We start from the raw sequence: 17,247 nt of genomic DNA on the forward strand, positions 1-17,247 counted from the left end.
TCTCTTGTATTGGTCCATCTGTTTAATCTTCATCAATATCACGCTGTCATAATCACCAAGACTTACAATAAATTTTGACATTAAGCAAAGAAAGTATTGGGTTGGCCAAAAAGTTCTTTCAGATCCCTAAGCTGTTGTGGAAAAACCTGATAAGTCATTTTGGCCAACCCAGTACTTCTACCTTTGCGTTCTTTGAGAGTCTCTTACCTATTCTTGGGCTTTTGTATTTCCATAAATATTTTAGAATCAGCTTAGCAACATTCCTGATAAAAAAAACCTGTTAGGATGTTTATTGAGATCACATGGATCTATACAGGTCAGTTTGGGGAACATTTATTTATTTATTTTGGCTGTGCTGGGTTTTCATTGCAGTGTGTGGGATTTCTCTAGATGCCATATGGGGGTTTCTCTGGTTGTGGAGCACGGGCTCTAAAGTGTGAGAGTTCTCTAGCTGAGACACACAGGCTCAGATGACCTGTGGCGTAAGGGATCTTAGTTTCCTGATCAAGGATAAAACCTCTGTCGCTTGCATTGAAAGGCCGATACTTAACCACCAGACGCCCAGCAAAGCCCCACATCAGTGGATTTTGAGATAGCAGAATAGGAAAAGTTCCTTGATTTTGATTTCCATTGCAACTAACCTTTAAGAAAGACTACCCACAAATTCAATGTGGAAACAGATCTGAGAATCTAGCTGTTTTCTCTTAATTCAGACACTGAAGAGAGTTATAAAAAATGTCAGTGTTATTTTCACTTGTTTTTTTGCTTTGGAAAATACAGTTATTTTTCATAAAAATACGCTAACATGTAATGAGCTTATTATTCTTTTTCAATGAATTAAAATTAACTTTTTCTGTTTTAATTTCCAGTGGTAAATAGTGATAGATATAACCCACATAAACAAAAGCTCTCTAGGAATCTCAGCTTTTAAGATATTTTTAGAGATCCTGAGTGCAAAAGTTTGAGAACCAATGTTCTAAATGATGGGAAGAATAATTATTAAGTAATCTTTTTGGGGCACTGACATGTATAGGAAATCACACTGGTGGTTTAATAAAGTCTTCCTGTGCATTAGAATTGCAATAAATAGTAAATAAATCTATAATAATAGTATAAAAGTCTTCTGAGGAAGTTCATAATTTAATACATTTTTGTGATGAAATTAATAGAAAAAGTTTCTGATGGTTCTTAAAATTACAGAATTGCTACATCAAAATTTTCAACCAGTCAGAGCCCAGATATGCCAGACCATGGAGATATATGTGTGAAATAAAAATCAAAATATGTAGAAAGGAAAAACAGTTTGATCCAGCATGTCTATGAACACAGTAAAGGTAAAAGAAAAAAAAAGCAAAACTAGTCACTCTGTAATCTTGGACCTTAAATCAGTGGCTACAAATATAACCTTTATAAAATCAATCTTTATTCTAACCAAGAAAACTATCAAAATGTTTAATTAAATTGCTAATAATCCAGGCCTCGGGTCTTCACTGGAGTGAGTCATATTACAGCTTCCTGAGGAAATTATTCACCAGCTCCTTCCTCCCTTTGCTATTTCTCTTTGAGAACCTTTAATCTAGGATTGTTAGTTAAGGAAAGATTGTGAGTACTTATTTTAATAATTGTGTACATGGTCCTTTATTTAGGGGGATTGTCTTAGAAAATGATAAAAGCCACAGTTTTCTTTTCCTTAAATATAACTCATGGGAGATGACTGTTCAGTTCAGTTCAGTCGCTCAGTCGCATCCGACTCTTTGTGACCCCATGGACTGCAGCATGCCAGGCATCCCTGTCCATCACCGACTTCCGGAGCTTGCTCAGACTCATGTATATTGAGTTGGTGATGCCATCCAACCATCTCAGCCTCTGTCATCCCCTTCTTCTCCTGCCTTCAATCTTTACCAGCATCACAGTCTTCTCCAATGAGTCAGTTCTTCGCATCAAGTGGCCAAAGTACTGGAGTTTGAGCTTCAGCATTTTCAGTGAACATTCAGTCAGGACTGATTTCCTTCAGAATTGATTGGTTGGATCTCCCTGCAGTCCAAGGGACTCTCAAAGAGTCTTCTTCAACACCACAATTCAAAAGCATCAATTCTTTGGCACTCAACTTTTTTTATAGTGCAAATCTCATATCCATACATGACTACTAGAAAAACCATAGCCTTGACTCGACAGACCTTTGTTGGCAAAGTAATGTCTTTGCTTTTTAATATGCTGTCTAGGCTGGTCATGACTTTCCTTCCAAGGAGCAAGTGTCTTTTAATTTCATGGGTGTAGTCACCATCCACAGTGATTTTGGAGCCTCCCAAAATAAAGTCTGTCACTGTTTCCACTGTTTATCCATCTATTTGCCATGAAGTGACGGGACCGGATGCCATGATCTTAGTTTTCTGAATGTTGAATTTTAAGCCAGCTTTTTCACTCTCCTCTTTCACTTTCATCAAGAGGCTCTTTAGTTCTTCTTCACTTTCTGCCATAAGGGTGGTGTCATCTGCATATCTGAGGTTATTGATATTTCTCCCAGCAATCTTGATTCCAGCCTGTGCTTCATCCAGCCTAGCATTTCTCATGATGTACTCTGCACATAAGTTAAATAAGCAGGGTGACAATATACAGCTTTGATGTACTCCTTTTCCAATTTGGAACTAGTCTGTTGTTCAAAGTCCAGTTCTAACTGTTGCTTCTTGACCTGCATACAGATTTCTCATGAGGCAGGTCAGATGGTCTGGTATTCCCATTTCTTTAAGAATTTTCCAGAATTTGTGGTGATCCACACAGTCAAAGGCTTTAGCATAGTCAATAAAGCAGAGGTAGACATTTTTCTGGAACTTTCTTGCTTTTTTGATGATCCAACGGATGTTGGCAATTTGATCTCTGGTTCCTCTGCCTTTTCTAAATCCAGCTTGAACATCTCGGAGTTCACGGTTCATGTACTGTTGAAGCCTGGCTTGGAAAATTTTGAGCAGTACTTTGCTAGTGTGTGAGATGAGTGCAATTGTGTGGTAGTTTGAATATTCTTTGGCATTGCCTTTTTTTGGGATTAGCATGAAAATGGACCTTTTCCAGTCCTGTGGCCACTGCTGAGTTTTCCAAATTTCCTGGCATATTGATTGAAGCACTTTCACAGCATCATCCTTTAGGATTTGAAATAGCTCAGCTGGAATTCCATTACCTCCACTAGCTTTGTTCATAGTGAAGCTTCCTAAGGCCCACTTGACTTCGCATTCCAGGACATGTGGCTCTAGGTGAATGATCACACCACCATTGTGGTTATCTGGGTCATGAAGACCTTTTTTGTATAGTTCTTCTGTGTATTCTTGTCACTTCTTCTTAATATCTTCTGCTTCTCTTAGTTTCCCACAGTCAGTCTCTCCCATCAGAAAGCTTCCATAAGCCTCTTATCTGTCAGAGGGTAGACAGAATGAAAACCACAGTCACAGAAAACTAATCAAACTGACCACATGGACCACAGCCTTGTTTAACTCAATGAAACTATGAGCCGTGCCGTGTAGGGCCACCTAAGACAGACGGGTCATGGTGGAAAGTTCTGACAAAATATGGTCCACTGGAGAAGGGAATGGCAAACCACTTCAGTATTCTTGCCTCGAGAACCCCATAAACAGTATGAAAAGGCAAAAAGCTATGACACTGAAAGATGTACTCCCAGGTTGCCAGGTGCCCAATATGCTACTGGAGAAAAGTGAAAAAGTAACTCCAGAAAGAATGAAGAGATGGAGCCAAAGTGAAAACAACACCCAGGTGTGTATGTGACTAGTGATGGAAGTAAAGTCCAAAGAACAATACTGCATAGGGAGATGACTGAGGTCTATGAAAATGATAGCGTAAGCCAGGATCCCCCTCCCCCATCCCTGTTTTTATGCTCACCTATACCTGTTGGTTTCAATGATCACTCATTTACAAGAAGACTTACAAATTATTATCTCTAGCCTAATCCCTACACAGTCTACACAGCAGTTAATGTTATACAGAATCATCACCTAGGTACACTGTTAAGTGAAAAAGGCAAATTACAGAATAATATGAACAGTCTGATTCTATTTCCAATATGAAAAACAACATTTAGTTTGTGCCTTAAATGTATAAAACAAGGTTTTAAGGGAAGTTGTGAACAGTGGTTATCTCTAAGAAGAGAAGTAGAATGAGGGAGTGGTATGAAATGAGATTTCTACTTTTTACTATACTTCCCTATGTAGTTAAATCTTTTCTACATGAATGTATATTTACATTTTAAAAACGATAAAAGAGGAAAATATTTAAATACAAAGTGTTAATAAGTGCTGTAATTACAAAAGGGCAACTTTCAAAATCTACCTTTGTAAGCTGAGTGGGGTCAAATCGAAGAACCTTTTGGTTACAGCAGGGATAAATTCCAGTGCCAACAGTACTCAGCGAACTTCCCACAGTAGGATAAATCACTGTCTCTGAGTGATACTGACAGTGTGAAAACTCTATGCACAGAAAAGTCTGAATAAAAGAAATACATAAAATCAAGTATTATTCCCACAACGAAATTATACATCTCAAAAATACTCAAGACCACATACTGTATGTTCCATCACATAAAATATACAGAAAAGGCACATCTCTAGAGCTAGAACACAGATTTGTGGATGCCTGGGATTAAAAGTGAGACCAGGTTGGGGAGTGGCTGCAAATGGATACAAGGGATCTTTCTGGGGTGATGGAAATGTACTAAAGTTGGATGATGGTGATGGTTGCACAATTTCAAATTTATTAAAGATCAGTAAATTGTACACTTAAAATGAATGAATTTTATGGCATATAATAATACCTCAACAAAGCTGTTAAAAAGCAAAATCAAAAACGCTATTTGAATTTCAGAGGAGTTAAATTGATCTTGATGTACGTCTAATTTTATAATTGGCCAATCACAAAAGAGGTTTTCTAATGGAAAAAATTAAAATTTTGCCTCCCTTATTCTTGGACATATGTTTTAAGGTAAATACTTAACATCACTCTATCTGTGACAACTATGGAGTAACTGAATCACTAGTGAAAAATTTACTGACGTTTAATTATAAGATTAATAGTCATGTCCAGAAACGTTTGTAAGTTGGTAAAATAAAGAAAATAAAATGAACAATTTTAACCACTGATCCTGAACACAAAAGATAGTCTAATTCAGAATTCTTAGCAGTTAGTTCCAATTATGATTTTCAAATAATAGTTTTCAATTAAAATTTTTTGAGTCTGATAAAAGCTATAAGGTGCATACTCATACAAAGTATTTTGCGTACAAACTATTTTATGGTTTATAAACTCTCCATAATAAATATTAAATATTATAAATCGATATTCAATTTGCTTTGAAGAAGGGGAAAAAATCCTTCAAATCTTCTCCATTCTGACATGCTAAACAAATCAGGTTTTAGGAGCCTGATATCTTGATTATAAGTAACACACCACTGTGGGGAGGACAACTATATACCTATTAAGTAGGAAAAAAAACCCACCCAAACCAACCTGACAATATCAAGTGTTAGAAAAGATATGGGGCAACTGGAACTCCTATACATAGCTGGAAAGGATAAAAAGTGGTTCAGGGACTTTGGAAAACTGTTCGGCATGGTATAAATGTTAAGTTTACATTTACCATACAACCCAGCAATCCTATTTCTAGGTAAATACTCAAGAGAAACATATTCACACAGAAGTCTGTATGGGAATGTTTACAGATGCTTTCTTCATAATGGCCCCAAACTAGAAGCACCTGCAGTCCTTCATTGGTAAGTGGATAAACATACTGTAGTACATTCCTATCATGAGCTACTACCTAAGGCTAAAAAGGAACAAATGGACAGATACAACATGTGAATAAATTTCAAATCCATTTTGCTACATAAAATAAACTAGACTCAAAAAGCTAAATACTATATGATTCTATTTATATGACATTCTGGAAAAGTCAATTACAGAGACTGTAAACAGATAAGTGGTTGTCAGAGGCTGAGATGGGACAAGGAACTGACTAACAACAGCCACAAGGGAATGTTTAAGGATGACAGAGGCAGTCTATGCTTTGATTGTGGTGGTAGCTATACGACTGTATGAGTTTGTCAAACCTCACGAAAAGGATACATTTTACTGTATGTAAATTATACTTCAATAAATCAAGCTTTTACTGTGAGGACATAGGGAGTCATTTGAAAAACATGTCACTCTGATGGTTGTAATAAGCTGCTCTCTGTGCTGCCCTACTCTATTGAAAATGATTACCCAAGTGAGGGGGCAGGGAGACCTATGGGATTCATAAAATATTTTATGCACAACACTGAATTTATACATAAGACTAATTAATTAGGAATGATTGTGACCAATAAAGATCTAATTATTTTATTAAAGGATTTATTATAAATGCCTTCAAATTGTAAGTTTTCTTGTGCTTTTAAGCCGTCATTTAGAAGAAGTGGACAAAACATTTTTGGTAACACAATTATTTTATTAATAACAAGAAGGGCACATCTCAATAGCATCCTATCTGTGAAGGTGTTTCTGAATTTCTAAAGAAATTTATGGGCTAACAGAGAAACAGTTTGGCTGGAAACAAATGAAAAGCAACAAGAATTCTGTATCGTTTTTCCGTTGAAAAAAATGAATTCGATCACTTAAAAACCTGTTGGTTTTATAAAAATTTATCAAGTCACTGATTGTTTCAGCAATGGAAATAAACAAGAGGAAGGATCACAGTAAGAGAAATGAGGTCAGATGCAAGCAATGTTTAATAGCACCATTGTTTCTGCCACTAGTTTCTTAAAAAGATGTCAGATATTGTACAAACACATCCTAACTAATTAAATAGCACATGTCAAAAGAGCCTGCTCTCAGTGGTTACACAACAGGATATTAAAAAAAAAGAAAAACTCACCTGATAACATCTTGAACAAGTTAGCCAGTTGACTGTTCCCCACAAGCGCCAATATACATCTCTCCAAGATTTTAATTCTTCAAAAAGACTATTCAAATACTCATGAACATCCCAAGTCTTATCTCTAAGGAAAAGAGCCTCAGTTGTTATATTATTTCACAAGTAAGCAATATAAACAATTTGTTTTAAACAAATATTTTTAAATTTGTGGCTTATTTTCAAGAACATTCCCCAAATGATGGCTATGGAAGGGACTACACTGAATGCTAGATAAAATTTCATTTGGGAATTTTATTCTCTTTTTTTCCTGTGGACAACAGAAAAAAGTGTCACAGACTGAATGCCAAATTATTTTACTCCTCAAGATAAAGGGTTATAAACTAAATGTAATTTAAGGATTTTTCCGGTGGTCTAGTGGTTAAGAACCTATCTGCCAATGCAGGCAACACGGTTTGATCCATCGTCCAGGAAGATCCCACATGCCACAGAGCAACTAAGCCCATGCACCATGATTACTGAGCCCATGGTCTAAGGCCTGCGAGCTGCAGCTACTAAGCCTATGTGTCATAATAACTGAAGCCTGCCTGCCCTAGGACCCACACACTGCTACTACTGAGCCCACATGCTACAATTACTGAAGCCCGTGTGCCTAGGGCCTATGCTCTGCAACGAGAAGCCACTGCAGTGAGAAGCTGACACACCATAGCAAAGAGTACCCCTGCTTTCCACAACTAGAAAAAGCCTGCACAAAGCAACAAAGACCCAGCACAGACAAAAGAAAAAAGACGTATGGAGTTTCTTTTAAAAATAAATACAGTTTAAGCAGGCTAACAGTTGGGACTTAGCATATGTCACTAAATAGAACATATTTAATTGTACATATCATAAATTATTGGTAACTTTAAACACTCCATTAATGTATTAGTTTTGTACATTATTTTCAAAATTATTTTCTAGTAATGGAATAATAAAGTAATATACAATCAGGTCTCAGTAATATACATTTTTAAGTTCAATGATATAAATTTAAATAAACAGACAAGACTTAAAACTCCATTTGCTATGGTTACATGTAACAAGTTCCTATTCTTCTCCAAGTCCCTAATCTTTTTGAACTTTTGTTATTTTTGTCTTTAGTTCAAGATACAGCAAAATGCCATCATGTTATTACAAATTACATCTGTTTTAAGTTATTTAAAGACATTAAAAAAATGTCATCAACAGCTAACTTGCAGGAAAAATACTCTGAATAAAACAACAAAACAGATGTCAAATTTAGTATCTATTTTTTCATATAGTAATATTAAGTTATTGCTGTCAAAATGGAAGTAATTTTCAAAAGGTGAGTCAAGTCTCAAGATAAAAATGTATAAAATCGCAAGTGCTTATATTCCCTTTATTATATGAAGAGAAAAGTGAAACATTTTAATGTTGACTGTGCTATTAATACTAGAGTCAAATGTCATGTTTTTCTCTAGATTTGTTTTAATGTTTACAATAGGAAATTAACATTTGTACAGTTTTTTCTTTAATAAAAGTACTGCACATTTTTAATATAGGAAGAAAAGCAAAAAGCAAATGAAAATCATCCATAATACTATTATTCAAAGGTAACACCACAGTTAATATTTAATGAATATGTTTATTATTTTTTTTAATGTTTATTTATTTATTTGGCTGTGCTGGGTCTTCCTTGCTGCACAGGCTTTTTCTCTAGCTGTGGTGAGCAGCTCTTCCTGTAGAGGAAGGTGGGCCCTCTTCCTGTAGAGCAGAGACTCTAGAACGTTTGTGCTTCAGTAGTTGTGGCCTGTGGGCTCAGAAGTTGTGGCTCACAGGTTTAGTTGCTCCACAGCAGATGGGATCTTCCCAGACCAGGTATCGAATCTGTGTCTCCTGCATGGCAGGCAGATTCTTTACCACTGAGCCACCAGGGAAGATCCTTGAGTTTTGCTTTATAATCTGTTTTTTTTTCTTATTTAATTTACTATCAATTTTCTATGTAACTATACATTCTTTTCTGCTTCCCTGGTGGCTCAGACGATAAAGAATCTGCCTGTCATGCAGGAGAGCTGGGTTCGATCCTGGGGTAGGGAAGATCCCCTGGAGAAGGAAATGGCAACCCACTCCAACATTCTTGCCTGGAGAATTCCATGGACAGAGAAGCCCGGTGGGCTACAGTCTATGGGGTTGCTAAGAGTTGGACACGACTGAGCAACTAACACACACTACATATTCTTTTACATTCTCAAAGACTGAACATTCAGAATCAATTAGATGTGTTTTATACAGATACACTATTATATGGACATATTTTAGTTCATTTAATCATTTGAGTGCTTATTTTTTTATTTACACACAGCAATCAATGTCCTTACTAAGTGCTTTCACAAATCAACATTACCTCTCTGAATAAATCACTAGCAGTAGGATACTGTCAGAGAACACACATATATATTTTAAAGTTTTTGTTTTCCTGAGACATTATTCCTATTTATAACTCTCTCCACCTACTCCCCAACTCAGGATGAGAACTAGTTTTGAACTTAAGGGGAATACACTGAAGAAGTATGAAGACTAAATACAGAAAATCCAATTTTAAAGACAATTTGCCTCACTCTAAAATTCATCTGAAAAGAAATCTGGTTCTCTTGTCAAATTCAATATAACACTTAAAATCTATCAGTGAAAAATCATTTTAATGGCACTGATCAGAACATCTCTCAAGATAAAATTTACTTTTACAACAACTTTGTTTTGAAAGTACCATCTTTCTAAATCAAAGTTGGATCACATGAAGAAAAAATGTTGTCCCATTCCTTTTAGAAGTAGTTTTGCTTTATAAATACACCATTAATTCACATTTAAGAAGCTGTATTTTATTTTCACTACACCTTATATGAATGTATATAATATTTCCATGCTGATCCACATTGATTTTTCCAGGAATGCAAGGAATTCTTCTTTCTGTTTCTTTTGTTAAAAGTTTTTTACACAAACAGCATCTATAATAACACAAAGATACAATTAAAAAAAACCTTGATTAAAAAATGGCTAGAGGAACTGAACAGACATTTTTCCACAGAGGAAATATAGATGGCCAACACAGACATGAAAAGATGTTCAACATCATCAAGGAAATGCAAATGAAGACCACAATGAGATATCACCTCACACCTGTCAGAATGGACATCGTCAAAAAGAACACAAATAACAAATGCTGGTGAGGATGTGGAGAAAGGGAACACCTGTACATTGTTAGTGAGAATGTAAATTGGTGCAGCCACTGTGGAAAACAGTATGAGGGCTCTCAAAAAAACTAAAAATAGAACTACCATATGATGCAGAAATTTCACTCCTGGGTATACATTAAAAAACAAACAAACCTAATTTGAAAAAGATACACACACCCCAATGTTAATAGATGCATAATTTACAACAGCCAAGATATGTAACAACCCAAGTGTCCATCATTAACAGAGGAATGGATAAAGAAGATGTGGTGAGCATACACACACACACACACACACACACACACACACTAGAATATTACTTGACCATAAAACTGAAATTTTGTCATCTGCAGCAACATACATGGAGGGCATTACACTAAGTGAAATAAGTCAGACAAATAAAGACAAGTGCTGTATGTTATCCCTTATATGTGGAATCTAAAAAATACAACAAACCAGTGAATATAACAAAAAAGAAGCAGACTAATAGAGAACAAACTAGTGGTCATCAGTGGGGAAAGTGTAGGGAAGGGCGAAATAGGAATAGGGGAGTGGGAAATACAAACTACTGGGTATAAGATAAGCTCAAGGATGTATTGTACAACATAAGAAATATAGCCAATATTTGATAATAACTGTAAATGGAAAGTAACCTTTAAAATTGTATAAAAATTAAAAAACAACAAAGAAAGATGACACAAAAAACATTCAAGAAGAAAATTTCAAATGTACTACAATTAAACAATTTAGCTGCACTATATAGCATACTAAAGAAAAATATACCTGTATAATGTCGCTGCATTATTCCGAGAATCTGGATTCAAGTACTCAGGGTCAAACAGTCTCTCAATCTTCTTACAAAAAAGTTTACTAGTAACAACAAATGACCAACAAATTAATTTTCTCTATCCACTTTACCAAAATTACTTGATAGTGATGAAAATAAACGCCGACCTATTTGCACACGTAGAAAATAAGACTAATAAGTCCTCAGAGAGGCCTTCCTTGGGAATTTATAATACATTTTTTGCTACTCTAAGTAAGTAAACCTACTAATGAGAATTGCTTGATCAAGAATCAATTTTCACAAGAAAAATGAGACACATGGATATCTACCTCTCTTTCAGTTCTTTGTTAAGGAAAATTCCAGATTGAGGATTTGGGAAGCTTAACAATCCTGGATCTACCAATAATTTCATACATGACCTTTGGCAACTTAAAATCTCTGAAACTTACTTTCTCCATCTATAAAATGAGGCTACTAATTTCAAATGCATAAGATTTTAAGAGGGTTAAATGAGATAGTGCTTTTAAAGAGTGTCAGACATAGTATTAAACATTCAATAAACATTAATACTTTACTATTATGCATAATATAATAATCTGGACCTCCCAAGTGATGCTACTGGTAAAGAACTCGCCTGCCAATGCAAGAGATGTAAGAGACGCAGGCTCAATCCCTGGGTTGGGAAGATCCTCTGGAGGAGGGTATGGCAACCCACTCCAGTACTCTTGCCTAGAGAATCCTATGGACAGAGGAGCCTGATGGGCTACAATCAATGGTGTTGCAAAATGTCAGACATGACTAAAGTGACTTACCACACACATAATACAATAATGTTAGACATGAACTTAATTTTTCTGTAATCATTCAGAGCAAACATCTGGAAAAAAGTTGTTTAAATCCAACAACCACATTTCTGTCCTCATCTTACTCTACATGGTAGCAGCATTCTACATATTTGACCACTTCATTGCTTTCTCCTTTTTGAAACCCTCTTTCCTTTTGCCTTTCCTTTGATCCTCCGGCTTTTCTTTCTCAGGCTCCTTAACTCTCCCTGTTGAATCTTCCAAATGTTGAGCAGTCTTTATCAGTACGCTCTTGTTAACAATTAGGAAATAAACAAAAATAGCATTTATAATAGCACCAAAAAACTCAAATGTCTAGGAATAAATTTAACTTAAAAAAAAGCAAAAATGTCTCTACACTAAAAACTATAAAACACTGCTAAAAATAAATAGAGAGTTATACCATGTTCATGAACGGAAAGACTCAATATTATTAAGATGTCTCTTTCCAAATCTACAGGTTCAATACTAACCCTCAAATTTGCAGGTGTGTTTGTGTGTGTGTGTATGTATATATATGAGAGGAAAAAAAGAGAGAAAATGGGCAGGCCGATTATAAAATTCATATGCAAAGGACATAAAATGACCAAGATAGCAATCTTGGAGAATGGCAAAGCTGGAGAATTTTAGATTGGTGGTGGTGGTGGTGGTTTAGTCGCTAAGTCGTGTCCAACTCTTGTAACCCCATGGACTGTAGCCTGCAAGGCTCCTCTATCCATGGGATTCTCCAGGCAAGAATACTGGAGCGGGATGCCATTTCCTTCTCCAGAATTTTAGATTACTAGATACCAAAAAAATATTAGAAAGCTACTGTAATTAAGACAGTGTCCTACTGATAAAAGTATAGACAAAGAAATCAACAGAACAAAATGGAGAATTCAGAAAGAGACCTCACATATATAGTCTCCTGATTTATAGTAAAGGTGCCATTGCAATATGGTGGAGAACATATGGTCTGGCTAGGAAATCTCATTCAGTTCTATGGCTTTAAACCTCATCTACTCATATTTTTATTTTAAGCCCTGAACTCTGACCTAAACTTCAGACTTACATCTACCTGCCATCCTACCTGAATGTCCAAGAAGTAGATTAAATATATTAAATAAACTTAACAAGATCCAAACACATCTTCTGATTCTGCTCACCCCAGTCACTGCTCTATTAATGACACTATCATTCAGTTAGTTACTCAACCTTAAAACCTAGTAATTATCCTAAAATACTCTCTTTTCCCATATCATTACATTTGAAAATCTGTCACATCTTTGTAATAACATACTCTGAATCTACCTATTTCCTTCCAGAGCCCCTGCCTCTACTCTAGTCCTAAGCTTTCCATCTCTCAGTAGATGACTGCACTGGAATTCAAATAGGTCTTGCTTCTTATATCTTTATAGTCTATTCTCCACACAGAATAAACTGATTTCCTAAAAACAAATCAGATCATGCCACTCCTCTGCTTCCACTCCACCTAGAATAAAGTATACAGTCCCTGTGTGACCTAAACAGCTCCTAATGCTATTGACCTCATCTCACACCACTCTTCCCCTTTATACTAAGGCCCTGTCTTGATAATTTTTAACATAATTCACCATCATAATCTGCTTATATATGCCTTATACAAAGTAACTAATTTAGTTACTATTTTTCACCTTGAGCCATCAGCTCAGAATATATTTTACTTCAGGCAGGTATGCTCAGTTGCTCGGTCGTGTCGGACTCTTTATGACTCTGTGGAGTGTAGCCCACCAGGTTTCTCTGTCTATGGAATTCTTCAGGTAAGAAGACTAGAGTGGGTTGTTGGTTCCTTCTCCAGGGGATCTTCCCATCTCAGGGACTGAACCCACGTCTTCTGCATTGGCAGGTGCATTCTTTACCACTGAGCCACCTGAGAAGCCCCATATTTTACTTCATTTAAAATAAAATGGAAATAGATTTCTAAATATATTCTAAATATAGAATTTTTACTAAAATGAAATAAAAATAACACATTCTAATAGGAACATTACCTTTAAAATTAAATTTTAAAAATTACCTCCTAAACTTATCTTTCTTGTCCTTTAAATCATCAACTTCATTGTGTGTAAACAGATCAGCTATACGTGTAAGAAGATTTGCATTAATACAGTTCATGTTGCATGGGGTAGCTACAATGGCATTCATATTTTTGTGGCAATACTGTATACACTGTTCAACCTAAAGTAAAAACACACAAAAAAAGTGTTCTTGAAGATAGAAACAGAAAGGATAATGTCATATCAATACTTTTCAAAGATAAAGATTCATTAAAGGCTTAATCCATGTATTGCTAGGCAATAACTTAGCTCTGCCTGTTTGCATTAAACTATACGACTGAGTGACTTCACTTTCACTTTTCCCTTTCATGCACTGGAGAAGGAAATGGCAATCCACTCCAGTATTCTTGCCTGGAGAATCCCAGGGATGGCGGAGCCTGGTGGGCTGCCGTCTATGGGGTCGCACAGAGTCGGACACGACTGAAGTGACTTAGCAGCAGCAGCAGCATACTGTTCCAAAGTGGTCTAGTAGGTCAAATTTATATAAACATAGCTAGAAAAAATTTCAAACTTCTTAGAATATTTTGAAATAACAATGTAATGAACATCTTTCATGATTGTGGCAGATATAAATCTTAAATCCACAAACTCAAGGGTACAGATATGTGACTTTCTATTACCAAACTTAGTGACAATTTTACATCTCCATTTCTCTAACAGAAACAATTTCAGTCACTTTAGGGTTTTCTCAGTTCTGTTGTGCTTGCTCTCTGCCTTTCTTCAATGTCAGGTATATTTATTTACTTTTCAAGGTAGATTGTGTTTTGGGGAAAAACAGCACTGGTTAATTATGTATTCTTCTAAATATTTTGCTATGACATAAAAAATCATGCTTTGGGTCTTAGATTTCAAAAATCAAAACTCAGAGACTCTTTTAGACTCTCTTTTTTTCCTATAACCCTCCCCTGAAGCAATTAATACCAACAGAAGAGGGAGGGACTAAGGAGTACAAAAATACAATAAAACCTCAAACAAATAAATGAACGTCACATCTGTTAACACAGTAAAGGAATATTTTGTTCTGTGTAGTTTTACTAGAGGTTAAAAGGAAATATTCATTTAAAACTACAAAAAACAAAAAACATTTGAATGATAAAGAAATTTATTAAATAAAAGGAAAAAGAAGAAAAATATATTCAGTGTTAAGAGTCTGCTACATATATATTGTGCTTTTATGTTTCATCAACTATTTTTAACAGCAGACATAAGCATGTGGTTTACACATACAAAATTACATCTTTTAGCAGTTGGACATTTGTTTCTTAGTTTGCTTAACTATAAATGAAAGACACAAATAAGCCGTACAAGCTTAAACCAATTATTTAAATAGTAAAACAAATATATTCCAATTAATTTTCTTTTAATTTGGTTTTATGGCCAAATCCCTTTTGGGGCAAAATTAATTCTGTTTAGTTTCATCTGATGCAACAGCTAACTCCTCCCTTGAGGATAAGTTGCTAGCTTTATAGGTATCCTGCGCATATGACACACAGTAGCCTTAACCCTTTTCCAACTGAACAAAGTACCTCCAAATACCAGCAGCTTATTCTAATGAATCACAGTCTTGAATCAACAACTACTTTAGGAAGATGTCTCAGAATTTTCTAGACACTTGAAGAAAACATCAAGTTATATGTTAAATCAAGCATAGGTGAATAGAAGAATTGGATCTTTTGTTAATACTTACCAGTGAATCCATTTTCAAAAACTCTGAAGAAATAAGAATTGAAATGACATTTCCTGGTTCTAAAAAAAGAGAGAGAGAAAAAATTAAATTCTCCTTTTGATTTTCATCTCAATCTCCTTAGAACAGGCTCCTTCTCACCTTAAAAGATGAGGTTACTTTAATAAGAACAATTTAGTAAAATCTTACTATGGCTTATATGCAAGAAAGAAAGAAAATGCAAAGTTAAAATTTAGAGTATACAGAAAACATATAGCAAATTTGCCCTGGAATTAGATTTACATCAAGTAAAAAGACTCCAGCTAAAGATATGATATATACTAACTCCTCCTTAACTAAACCAGGGAAAAGGAAAATTAAAATTGAGAATATAACTCATCACACAAAAATCCCAGCGAAGTTATTTCAAAAGTGGTTCAAATGCTTGTTATGAACAAATGCTTAATTTATAAGATTCTTTAAGATAATATAAAATTTACTATTGCAGAAATGAAAAATTACTTCCTACAGGCAAATTTCAAAGGCACAACCAGGGAAAGGGGATGCTGGCTGATGCTATCATTTCAGTAAACCTCAGTATTGTCCATGAGTTATATTTAAGGAAAAAGAAACATTTTGATATTTACTGTTACAGTACTAAGACAGTCCTCCTAAATAAAGGACTATGTACACAATAATATAATAAGTAATCCCAATCTTTCCTTAAATAACAATTCTAGATGGAAGGTTCTCAAAGAGAAATGGTAAAGAGAGGAAGAAGTTGGTGAAAAATTTCAACTATAATATGACCCACTCCAGTTAAGACCCAAGGTCTGGATTATTAGCAATGTAATTAAGCATTTTGCTAATTTTCCTAGTTAAAGATTGCTTTTATAGAAGCGTAACATTTGTAGCCACTGATTTAAGGTCAAGATTACAGAACGACCAAGTTTGTTCGACTTTTTTTTTTACCTTTTGACTGGTTGAAAATTTTGATTTAGCAATTTTGTAATTTTAAGAATCATTAGAAACCTTTTCCCTTAATTTGGTCACAAAAAGGTATTAAATTATGAACTTCCTCAGAAGACTTTTATACTGTCAGTATAGATTTATTTACTAGTAAGAAATTAGAAATATTTTGATATTACTGTAAATTGTAATTCTAGTGCACAGAAATACTTATATTAAACCCCATCAGTGTGATTTCCTATACAAGTCAATGCCCCAAAAAATTACTTAGTAATTACTCTTCTTATCATCTAGAACATTGGTTCTCAAACTTTTGCTCTCAAGACCTCTTTCAAAAAACAAATCTTAAAAGCTGAGATTCTTAGAGAGCTTTTGTTTAAGTGGGTTATATCTATCTGTATTTACTATACTGGAAAGTAAAACAGAAAAAAATTAAAATATTTATTATTCTTTTTCAATGAATTAATAAACTCATTACATATTAATGTAATTTTATGAAAATAACTGTATTTTTCAAAACAAAATGAAAATAACACTTTGACATTGTCTATAAATCTCTTCAGTGTCTGACTTAAGGGCAGATAGTTTGATTCTCACATCTGTTTCCACACTGAATTTGTGGGTAGTCTTTCTTAAAGGTTAGTTGCAATGGGAATCAAAATCATACTAAGAGCATTTCCTATTCCGCTATCTCAAAATCCTCTGATTTACCTTGCACTTAGAATGGATCTTTAACCTATGCATGATTTTTTGTTAACATAATGCATCGATTAT

The 17,247-nt window shown here is 34.9% G+C and overlaps 1 protein-coding gene across 37 annotated transcripts in view; it reads right to left on the minus strand.

Annotated features, from left to right (window-relative positions):
* The window catches only part of SANBR (SANT and BTB domain regulator of CSR), an 80,065-nt gene that overhangs the window by 44,009 nt on the left and 18,809 nt on the right, over window positions 1-17,247 (minus strand). For all 37 annotated transcript variants that reach the window (XR_014082832.1, XR_014082853.1, XR_014082840.1 and 34 more), the window contains 6 exons: window positions 15,529-15,587; window positions 13,802-13,962; window positions 10,921-11,007; window positions 9,799-9,909; window positions 6,908-7,031; window positions 4,333-4,485 (listed from right to left, as the gene is read on the minus strand). Coding sequence is in view for 7 of the 37 variants with exons in the window: in XM_081593062.1 (XP_081449188.1) it covers window positions 4,333-4,485; window positions 6,908-7,031; window positions 9,799-9,909; window positions 10,921-11,007; window positions 13,802-13,962; window positions 15,529-15,587 (695 nt within the window). In the remaining 30 variants the exon portion in view is untranslated. The remainder of the gene's footprint in view (window positions 1-4,332; window positions 4,486-6,907; window positions 7,032-9,798; window positions 9,910-10,920; window positions 11,008-13,801; window positions 13,963-15,528; window positions 15,588-17,247) is intronic.

Source organism: Giraffa tippelskirchi, chromosome 4, assembly GCF_054371585.1.
Source record: "Giraffa tippelskirchi isolate mGirTip1 chromosome 4, T2T-mGirTip1v1.2.pri, whole genome shotgun sequence".
In the NCBI taxonomy this organism is placed as follows: Eukaryota; Metazoa; Chordata; class Mammalia; order Artiodactyla; family Giraffidae; genus Giraffa; species Giraffa tippelskirchi.